At 34.4% G+C, this 11,235-nt stretch overlaps 1 protein-coding gene across 1 annotated transcript in view; it reads left to right on the top strand.

Moving 5' to 3' along the window:
- LOC112503608 (TMV resistance protein N-like) overlaps positions 1-9,920 on the top strand; it is a 23,788-nt gene extending 13,868 nt beyond the window's left edge. The window contains exons 2-12 of the mRNA XM_025107613.1: positions 12-271; positions 1,241-2,333; positions 2,447-2,698; positions 3,246-4,193; positions 4,281-4,819; positions 6,595-6,699; positions 6,850-6,939; positions 8,335-8,454; positions 8,581-9,287; positions 9,354-9,615; positions 9,720-9,920. Of these exons, the coding sequence (XP_024963381.1) occupies positions 12-271; positions 1,241-2,333; positions 2,447-2,698; positions 3,246-4,193; positions 4,281-4,819; positions 6,595-6,613 (3,111 nt within the window). The 3' untranslated portion in view covers positions 6,614-6,699; positions 6,850-6,939; positions 8,335-8,454; ... (1 more) ...; positions 9,354-9,615; positions 9,720-9,920. The remainder of the gene's footprint in view (positions 1-11; positions 272-1,240; positions 2,334-2,446; positions 2,699-3,245; positions 4,194-4,280; positions 4,820-6,594; positions 6,700-6,849; positions 6,940-8,334; positions 8,455-8,580; positions 9,288-9,353; positions 9,616-9,719) is intronic.
- Positions 9,921-11,235: the final 1,315 nt, after the last annotated feature.

Here is an 11,235-nt window from a genome sequence, read left to right as displayed (position 1 = left end):
AAAACTCACAGATTGCTGTCGTTGTATTCTCTGAAAACTATGCCCATTCTTCTTGGTGCTTGCAAGAACTTGAACATATCATGAAATGCAAGGTTGAGAGAGACCAAATTGTTATYCCCATATTTTATCACGTTGATCCCTCGGAAATCCGAAATCAAAAAGGGAAATATGGAGAAGCATTTGCCAAACACAAGTCTGAGAGGAGAAACGTTGAATCCTGGAGAAAGGCACTTGCGGATGCAGGGAACCTATCTGGACATGTTGCCAATGGGTAATCTTATTTTTAAAATATAATTAATGCTTCACAATTATACTTGTAGCATATAAGCTTTCAAAGGATAAACCCAAATCCTTTCATGATAAGTCCCATGTTTATAGAGAACAATTACAACATACAATTATAAAAATAAGATGAAGAAAAATGCATAATAACAATTAGGTTGTTATATAAATGTTACAAATGTTCTATTGGATTAATGATTGGGAAATTGAACAAAATAGCCATTTTACTCAATAAAATTCATTTTCTAGCCATTTTTTCATGAATGTTTCCAAAATATCATCAATTCCGTAAGTGAGGCGCCACATTCCCCAATAATTCAGAAATTGGGTCAAACTTGAGGAGTCGATGAGTCACTTGCAGAGCCAAATGAGCCACTTGCAGAGCCGAACAAACCAACTGTTGAATGACCTCTTTTTATTTTATTTTCAATTATTGTTAATATGAAAACGTACATTCCACAAGTTACGGCTTTACCACTTGTCGAATTAAAGATATTCTGGAAATTTTGATGAAAAAATAGCTAAAAATGAATTTTGTCGAATAAAGTGGTTATTTTGGTCAGTTTCCCTTTATGAAATCTAAAAGGTACTTAGGTGCCATTTACCCAAATGCTTACCCGGGTAAGCGCTTACGTGTTGTAGGAGTTAACATTATAATTTATTTTACCGGGTAAGATTGTTGTACATCAAAACAATATAACAATTTACCCTGTAAGTGCTTACCCGGATAAGAGTCGTTACCCTTGCTTACCAGGTAAGACTCTTCATCCTTATCATCGCTCTTATAGGGTAAAATTCTCGACATTTGCCATTTTTATCCGATAAGGAAAAATTGACTACTAAGCACTTACCGAATAAGCGTTTAGTAAACAGCCCTTTAGACTCATTTTCCTTGTTTAATGGTTTTTTCTCAATTAACGCATTTGTTGTTAATTATCTTTGTATATCCAATGTCCAGGCCCGAGACAATATTCATCGAAAATATTGTTACAGAAATTTCAAAAAGATTGTCTATGGCAATTCCAAGTGACAATCAAGACCAGATTGGAATGGAGGATCGCTTGCAAGATTTTAAATCAAAATTAGCAATCGATTCACAAGGTGTGCTGATGGTTGGAATATGGGGGMTTGGTGGTGGTGGTAAGACTACTCTTGCACGTGCTGTTTATGATCAAATCTCCAGCAAGTTCGATGGTTTYTGCTTTATGAGTAACGTTCGGGAAGAATCAWGCAGGCATGGTTTGAAAGGATTGCAAGTAGAAATTCTCTCATGTGTTTTGAAACAAAAAAAAGAGGAAGTAATTGGAGATGTAAGAAGGTTGATAGAGAGTAAGCTTCGTCGTAAAAAGGTCTTACTGGTTCTTGATGATGTCGATGATGCTAACCATCTAGAGGCACTAGCTGGATCACGTGATTGGTTTAATGAAGGAAGCAGAATTATAATCACAACTAGAGATCGACATTTACTGAATACTCACGGAGTAAATGTGATATACGATATTAGCTTGTTAAGTCATGACGAGGCTATGAAGCTCTTTAGCAAGCGTGCACTTGGGCATGGTAACCGTGTAGAAGATTATGATAGTCTTTCGAAAGAGGTTGTTTCTTATGCTCGTGGGCTCCCGTTAGCACTTAAGGTTTTGGGTTCACTTCTTTGTGATAAAGACAAGAGTGAGTGGTTGAGCGCCTTGGCCAGACTAAAAGATATCCCTGAAGATGACATATTGGAAACGCTAAAAATTAGCTATGATGGACTTAAAGTAAAGGAGAAAGAGCTGTTCCTAGATATTGCATGTTTTTTTAGAGGAAAAAGGTACTTTTTTGAGCAATGGGTGATACTCGAAGCTTGTGGTTTTCACCCTAAAATAGGGGTAAGGGTGCTGATACAAAAGGCTCTCATAACTGTGACAAAAGAAGGATGGTTTGATATGCATGATCTGATACAAGAAATGGGACACTACATCGTTCGAGGAAAAAACCCCCGAAATCCAGAAAAACACAGCAGGGTTTGGAAGTGGGAGGATGTTTTAACAATATGTGCTACGCCGACAGTAATGTTTAAGCTAGCCTCCTATATAAGTTATATATGCCATGAATTATATACGTATACCCGTAAAGATATAGCCTAAATCAACCCTAACAACATTTTGTTTCTCTATTACAGAAAAATGACAGGATTGAAGCAATAAGAACTGAGTTTATGTTGAAGCAAACTGAGTTTATGGGGAAGCAAAGGGAGGAAGTGAAGGTGGCTTTTCGTAATCTTCCTTGTGCTGTTGCAAAGATGAAGAAACTTCGGTGGTTTTCTTGCGATGGGTATCCAGCAACTTCATTGTCAGGAAATTTTCAATCAACGAACCTTTTTTATCTACAGTTGCGTTCGAGCTCTCTAAAGCAAATTTGGGAGGGTTATAAGGTAATTCTTATTGTTAATCTAATTAAGCAATGCGGATGATAAATTATAAATATGACTAATTTGAAGAATATAGTCTATTTACTTGTATGAACAGTGTAGAAAGTTGATGTGGTTGAATATCGGTGTCCTCAGGCAACTTTATATAAGCTTTTAATTACTAAGCAATGATATTTGTGTTCTATTTTAAATCTAATTTAGTTTTAAGTTTCCTAAAAGAACTAAATGTTATTCATATTATAAATGCTCTTAAGAATTATAAAGTAGTGACTAAAGCATTCCGTTGTAATAAAAAGTGATTTTATTGTGTTAGTTTATATATCAAACCGATTGTGTATTTTTAATAGGTGGTTTTTTCCGAACATTTTGCAAAAATTGGAAGAGGATGTTCCCCGAGTTTGATACATGCCCCATTTTAATTTGTTTTTGGAATAATATAATTAATTTTTATTAGTTACTTTCTATCTTTGTGTATCCTAGCTTCTCAACACTCTGTGCTACTAAAAAAGTATTTTGCCATCATTGACTTGTGTGTAATTGTATACAACAGCATCTGCCAAATTTGAAAGTGCTCAACCTCAGTCATTCCGTAAAACTTATCAGGACACCAGATTTTTACGGACTTCCATGTCTTGAAAGATTACTACTCACCTATTGTGACCAGTTAACAGATGTTCATCCATCAATTGGATATCATGAAAGGCTTATTTACGTGAATATGAGTTTTTGTACCCACATTAAAAAGTTTCCACCCATCAGAGGGATGAAAAAGTTGGAGACTCTTATTCTTTCTAGGTGCCCTCAACTTTGCATGTTCCCGGAGATCCAAATGAACATGGATAACATGATAAAGCTTTCTTTGACAGAAACTGGAATAAAAGTTGTACCCTCGTCATTTGGAAAGTATTGTACCAACCTTCTTTCTCTTGATTTGGGACGTTGCAGAAGTCTAGAGAGTATTGAAGGCAACTTCCATCACTTAAAACATTTGAAAAAGTTTTCTATCGCTAGATGTGAAGAGCTTAAGATACCAGCAGAGGGCTTCTTTGATGTAACTTGTTGTTTAGAGGTGCTTGATTTAAGTGATACATCCTTCATGAATCTTCACCCAGGCATCGTAAGCATGAAGTTTCTTGGTTTTCCACCTTCCTTAAGAAGGTTGCATCTTGTCTCATGCGATTGGATAAATGGAGACATCTCATCTGTTGTTTGCGAGTATTCCAACCTACAAGTATTAAATCTACAACATAATGATTTTTCACGATTGCGTTGCAGCCTCTTGCAACTCTATAGTCTGAAGGTCCTCAACCTTTCATATTGCTATGACCTTGTAGAATTACCAGATCTCCCATCAAGCATAGCTGTTCTCGAAGCATATGGGTGCAAAAAGCTTAAACTTGTAGATCTTCCAACAGATCTTAAATGGTTGTGGAGAATCTCACTTCCAATGAAATGTATATTGGGTGATATGGAGAGAAAAGTACAATCCATGCTTCAGGTATGACTCTGTATAACTTGTTGTTGAATTTCAGTATTAATTAATTTGTATATGTAGACTAAAACAAAATAATATTCATCATGATAGGGAAATTCCATTTATGATAACTCCATCAGTCTCTCTTTCCATGGTGATAACATTCGATTAGAAGACTTTGCAAGGAGAAGATTGATGTTAGAGCTTCCAAGGAACTGGTACAACGAATTCAGTGGATTCTTAATATGCTTTATAGTTAAATGGATGCTTGGTGACATACATAATGTAATTACTATCGAGGACGTAATGGGTAGGGAAAATGAAGATGTTTTGGAGGTGTCTGATGGAACTCCCAAGCTGATATGGGGTGAGGCATACAGGTGCTATATATATATATCCTTCGGTTCATTGAGGCATACCTCATGGTGGAAGTCAACACACACTACCATTTCATTTTCCATACAAAGAGGTACTTACGAAAAAGTCGAACTTGTTCCTAGAAGTAAAGGTGATCCAATAGAAAGAGTCAAACATACAACAAATTTCTCAGAGTTTTGGGAAGCATCACCTATTGAGATCACACATGATTCAAAATCTTGTATCGAGATTAACTGGCGGCATCCTACTGTGGATTACCGGCCCGACAACAGGTATTTGTTTTATTAATACTGTTTGTTCCATTTTGATAAAAAAAATATTCCTCTTTTTGATTTATTAATACTGAAATCTCTAACCTTGCTGGAGCCTGGAAGGCATCTTTGCTTTTTTTTTTCCCTTTCTCCTTAATTTCTCTGAAACTTACTTGATTTCTTAACAAATCATGCATCGTTTTAACTTTCAATTAGAAAATAAAACCATGTTTCTACATTTATATTAAAACAACAAATAACACTTCAAAATATTCATCAACAAAAACAATATTTATTTTTACCAAACAAGAATCACCTCTTAGCGATTCAGAGAACCGAACTATAAAGTGTCATATCTAAATGCGTTACAATAGGTTTATAGGATGTTTTTAAAGCAAAGTGTCTTATTAACTATTTTACAAGAGACTTTTTAGAAGTGTACAATAAACCATCTTTTTATAGGATAATTATGTTTATAAGAAAAAGCGTCGTATAAAATAGTTAATAAAGGTGTGAAGAAAATCGACCAATCCAATTAGAATCGACCAACAATGATTGGATATCCAATAGTAATTGGATCGGATCAGATCGAAAAATTCAACATCTAATTTGGATCGGTCGGTTCTTGGATCGATTAGAACCAACCGAACCGATCCCATTGACCATCCAATCAGAACCGAACCGAATTGAACCGATCGAGCTATCATCCAATGAAACCATCCAAAAATCCATCCAACCAATATTATGTAACTAAAAACCGAAAGTTAAAATTAAAATAACATTTCATAAAAAGAAAACAAATAGCAATTACATCACTACTTTGAAAAGCTTCCTTGCCTTCAAAGGCATGAAGAGGATCTTGATTAAAGTTAATATCAAACTTTGTTTTGAAAGTGTTGAGTAAAACTTGTTATAAAGCTTAAAAATGTGCTATAAACTTATTGTAAAAATTTTAGATGAATGTTTTTTTTTTGATATGGTTCTATAGAATTAACCCCTATAAAGTATTTTTTTAATCCTTTTGTAGCGATTAGATTATTATAAATAAGCTTAACACAAAAGCAGAAAAAGAAATAACAATAACTGGGTCCTCGACATCTACCATTATACCCACAATGGTCAGTCAAACTATTCTATCCATAATGGAAAAGAAACATTTACTTGTTTATAACACAGATCGTATGGCAATTGCTTTACCTAGTAAAAGACGTTTACCAACAATCAGTTTTGATGTCCAAGAATGTTAACCAAAGGTAACTGATCGAGGATGGTTACTCTTGTTGATAAACGTTTAGTTTTTCTTTTCTAATCATAACATTATAAAAGCATTTGTGCATTTCGCAACAAATTGCACAAATGCTTCTGAATTGTCGCTCTAAACTATTTATGTTCATGCTTATTTGCAATATCCATGAAATAATCATGGTTATTTTTACCATGCTATATACCTATTGGATGAGTGTCGGACATCAAAGGTATGTGCATATAAATTTGTATTACTCAACTGTTACGGGAATTCCCAATAGAATTATAACTCACAAATTCCCCTAACAATTGAGGAATACAAATCCATATATATATATATATATATATATATATATATATATAGAGACTTGGGATCATGTGAGACCAAGTCTTTTCCGTGAGACCCGTAAGACCAACTTACATCCATTGGATTTGATCAACAATCTGATCAATGGTCTGAAGTCGTCCAACGGCAGTTTTGTAATTATCGAAAAATCTGGTGGCATTTATGAAGGTTCAAGGTTCGTATATATTGAAGTTTGAATTTTCAGGTTTTATCTTCCTTCTTGAAAACCCCTCTAGGCGCGAACTGATTCGCCATTGAAGGCTTATCCATAGCGAACTTTGTTCATCGATTGAAGGCTAAATTTATGTTGGTAAGTAACAAAATTTAGGTTTTCTTTTTGATTACATTGTGTTGTTCTTCTTCTTCGTCTTCCGTTATCTTCTAATTTGTCATTTTAGTATAACCACTGTGATTTTCAATCTTAATCTCTTCACTCATCGGAAGCCTCTTCAAACTCCAGACGCGAACTGTGATTCTCGATAACTGATTCGCCATTGAAGGTTTACCCATAGCGAACTTTGCTCACCGATTGGATGCTAAATTTTTGTTGGTAAGTAACAAAACTTAGGTTTTCTTTTTGATTAAACTCCAACGCGAACTGTGATTCTCGATTGAAGACTTTTACCTATATCGAACTTTGATTTTCTATTGGAGGCTAAATTTATGTGGGTAATTAACTAAAATTATATTTTCTTTTTGATGAAATTGTATTATTCTCCTTCTTCATGTTCTGTTCTAATGGATTCCAAGTTCAAACCCTAGTTTCATATTCATGTTATGACCATTGTTGACGTGTCTCATTATATATCTACAATTCTGAATCATGCTTTCCCATGCTTTAATGTCAATGTTGACCATTGTTGACTTGTATGTAGAATATACGAAACTTTTCATTACAAACAGTAGTAACTAATTTTTGTACTTATGTTTTATTTATTTTTTATTTCTTCAGACACGCCAAAAAAGAAAATAGGAAAAATGTCATTAACAAAAAAACTTGTTGCCAAGCTAAGAACTAATCCAAAGGGAACTTCTACTCCAGAAGATGAAAATGAGATGAATATTGAAGGTAACAATTGAATGAACATTTTACATTTGATGTTTTGCCTTATTAATCATTGCTGCTTTGTTTTACTTACCATTTCCACAAGCTGGGTTCTTATCGTAAACATCATGTCTCTTTGAGGCTGAGATGAACTCTGTGATATCCTACCCTGAGCCATACCCCAACCACTTACTACCTCAACTAGGTAGTCTCCTAACTATGAAACCGCGCCCAACAGAAAGACTTGTGGTCAACTATCATATTATCCCTAAAAGGGGGACTCTAACTAAGAAAGTGGAATACTCCTCAGTGGATTCAACTATTCACCCAATGTTGTATGGGAAACTGTCCTTTCCAGTAGACGGGTACCTGCCCCCGGAAGATAGATGCCACGGAAAAKACCCTAAAATCTCTGTTGTGTGCCCCGACAATCAATATTCTCAATATTCGTACCTTGTTGAATAAGAAGAACTAGCCGTCTCTGAACAATCATCACTAGTCAGTCGTCCGAAACCTATTACTATTCCTCTGCTTCTCCATTTGCTCGATCAGGGGAACCACGCCAACATACGGTGCGCTTAAGACGAATGTCATATAAGGAGAGGAGGACGGGGCTCATGGTCCCTAATCAACTTTAATCTATAAGAACATTTGAATATTTTTGTTTGACCATGAATGTATTTCATGGTCTTAAATGAAGAAGGTAAACATTCACAGTGTTGTTGTTGTGAAGGTTTGATGTTTTTGTTCCTTCCCAATGTTTTATTAAGGTAATCTCACAGGTCTCACGAAAACAACCTAATCTCTCATAAATTGTGATGCATTATTGATAGTTTCATTACAAATAGTTTACAATTCTCTTATGGTAGCAAAGCATTCTAAGTTTATTATGTTTTGTAGATAATGATGTGAGATTGATGGATGTTGAAACCTCATCCTTTATGCCCTCAAGTCAACCCATGGTCTCAAAAAGGATTTTACGTCCAATGATTCTTAAGCCTTTACCTGTTGAAGAAGCAGGTAATGTTTAATATAAACCTTCACAATCAACTTGCAGTGAAGGTAGTGTTTTTATTTGATTTTTTTGTTTAATGAAATGCAAGTTGTATAACTTTATTCTCTTTTCTTCTAAACAACCTTCTGAAGTACAAAAAAGGAAGTCCACACATCCTACAAAGAATGAAAAGAATTTGAAGTTGGCTAGGGTTGCAAATGAAGTTGAAGATGAGGTAGTTCAGGTTTTGAGAACAAGGAGTTCTCCTCTTYAATTATGTTTGGCAATTCAAAACTTTCAAATAGAGYAGAGAAAGTMTGTTACAGCYATGAGGCTTAAGTCAATCCTACACTTTAGCATAGAATATATTCCATCAAGATTGGGCTTTTTCGTTGTCGACAATTTTGATGATGAAAGGATGGTCTTAAAGCTTTCAGTTGGGGAGCTGGAAATTGCAAAATATAGCGTGCAGAAAATGCTTGGTTTTCCAACTGGTCCTATTCGTATCACCCAAAAAAGAACAAATAGCAATGATAAAGTGGTTAGATGTTGGAGAAACCAATTTCCTCAAACCAAAAAAGAAATTCATCCATCTCTAGTTGCAGAACATATGACGCAACAAATAGATGGAGGAGATATGTTCAAGTTGAACTTTTTTGTACTCGTTGCTACCTGTTTGTGTGAGTCTATGAAGGCAGGGACAGCTAATCAAAGGCTTTTGCACTACATTGCACACAAAGAAGATATACATAACTTAGATTGGTGTGAGTTTGTCATCGATTGCTTGAAGAGAAGCAAAAAGAATTGGAATAGGGCTGATCCAACATCGTATTATTGTGGGCCATTGATGTTCTTAACGGTATGATTTATTTTTATTTACATTGTATCTATTTTATATTAACTTGATAATGTTTTTTATTTCTAGTTACTCTATGTGGATGGATTGTTATGCAAAGATTTGCATGTTCAAAGAAGTTCTCCAGCTATCAAGATTTGGACTACAAAACTTCTAAAAGAAAGAGTCTTTGGAAATGAAGTCAGGAAGTTTTGGCTATGGTATACTTCAAGAACCATTTGAAGAAGAGGAAAACCAGAATGAAGAAAATGAATATGAGTATAAAGAGGAAGATGAAGAGGAAGAAGAAGACGAAGACAAAGAAGAAGACGTAGAAGGCACAAGAAAAGAGGTATATATTTCAATATTTTGCCAATATAAAGTTACTGCCGTTTCGTAAAATTAATGAATATTCCCATGAAGCTTACTTCCATTTCGTTGGTGTATAATTCTCAGGTTATAATGGTCGCATTGTTTGTATCTGGAGTTCCATTCAACATTGCTTTTGTTGATGGTAACTTTACAGCATCTTTTCTTCAACGTTGAAGTATGTAGCGTTTTGGAATTTTCTTGATCTCATGATGCCTTAACACATAAAAAGCATGACGACATAATATTCCATAAAGCTGAAAATGAAGACATGTGCAAGTTATGATATGATCTTTCTCATAAAAAAGAACCTGTAATAAGAAAGAAACAAACAAAATGAAGATTTAATATTTCATACATTAACAACATGGATGTTGTGAAGGACCTTGCGTATMAACTCATAATTRAAGTTAGATTCATATGTTTTAACTTCATTTACCTTCTAATAACATTGAATTGTATGAAGCACTAGATCAAGATAACTTAACAAGTAATAAGTATCATTCATTGGCATTAAGTTTATAATTAATTTAGAATTAATTAAAAAACATACCTTAAATTCTCCTTTTCTTTCTTTATCCCTGTCTTGAATTATWTCTTTACTCAATGCTGAACATGTCCACAACGATGCAATAATCTCCTGTTGAACAACATAAAATATTTCMCGTGTGTAAACTTCTGCTGCATGCCTCTCTATTAGAAGAGGGGTCTCCATCATCGGTGTTGTCGTCCTCATCTCATGATCAAGTAACCTTTGTGTGTACCTTTGTTTATCTATCGCAATCTCAAAGCGACTGAAAAAGTGCACGAGTGTTGATTTCCAATTTGAATTTTGGCCGAAGAAGTAGTTTTCACTTTCTGATCTTGAAGTTGTCTTCATGAGTCCAGACATTTGGATATCTCTATAATATGCTGGGATCCATCTATCCCGAATGTCAAACATATCTCTCAACCATTGATGACACTCCAATTTGTACTYYGCCAAAAGTGACATCCATTGCTCTTCAAATTGTATCGRTTCAATGTATTCACTCCAAACAAGATTATTAAAACGTGATCGAAAACCTACATCATCATCATTAAGTTGGGTTCCAATCTACAAAACATGATGAAATATAGTTAAATGAAGTGTTATTAAAACAGAAAAATAAAAACTCACATAATTTAAGTTTCCTATGCAGGATGTACATTTAATTGGCATTACTTTCACATAAAATGTTTGAAAATTTCACTACTTAAAATTAACGGGAAGTTTGCTGTGAAGGTTCATGAAATTTATATAAAGGTAATTTTTAGAGTGCTAAACTAAGTCATTTCATAAAATCTTCACAGAAATAAACTTAATTCAAATTTAATTGATAGTAACTTGACTTAAAATATTGGAACTACAAAGTAAGTGTAAATAGAGTGTTAAACTACACACGGTTCAAATTTAAGTACATACCTTTGAAGGAAGTTTATTCATTATATGCCACATACAAAGTCGATGCTTTGCACTCTTGAAAACAACTTCTATTGCTGCTTTCATTCCTAAATCTTGATCTGTTATAACCATTTGTGGTTCAGAACCATGCACAGAAAGGAATGCATTAAGTTACCATGC

This window comes from Cynara cardunculus, unplaced genomic scaffold (assembly GCF_001531365.2).
Source record: "Cynara cardunculus var. scolymus isolate 2C unplaced genomic scaffold, CcrdV1 Un_Scaffold_3380, whole genome shotgun sequence".
Taxonomy (NCBI): domain Eukaryota; kingdom Viridiplantae; phylum Streptophyta; class Magnoliopsida; order Asterales; family Asteraceae; genus Cynara; species Cynara cardunculus.
The sequence above is the reverse complement of the archived record's forward strand: the minus strand, read 5'-3'. Positions and strand labels throughout refer to the sequence as shown.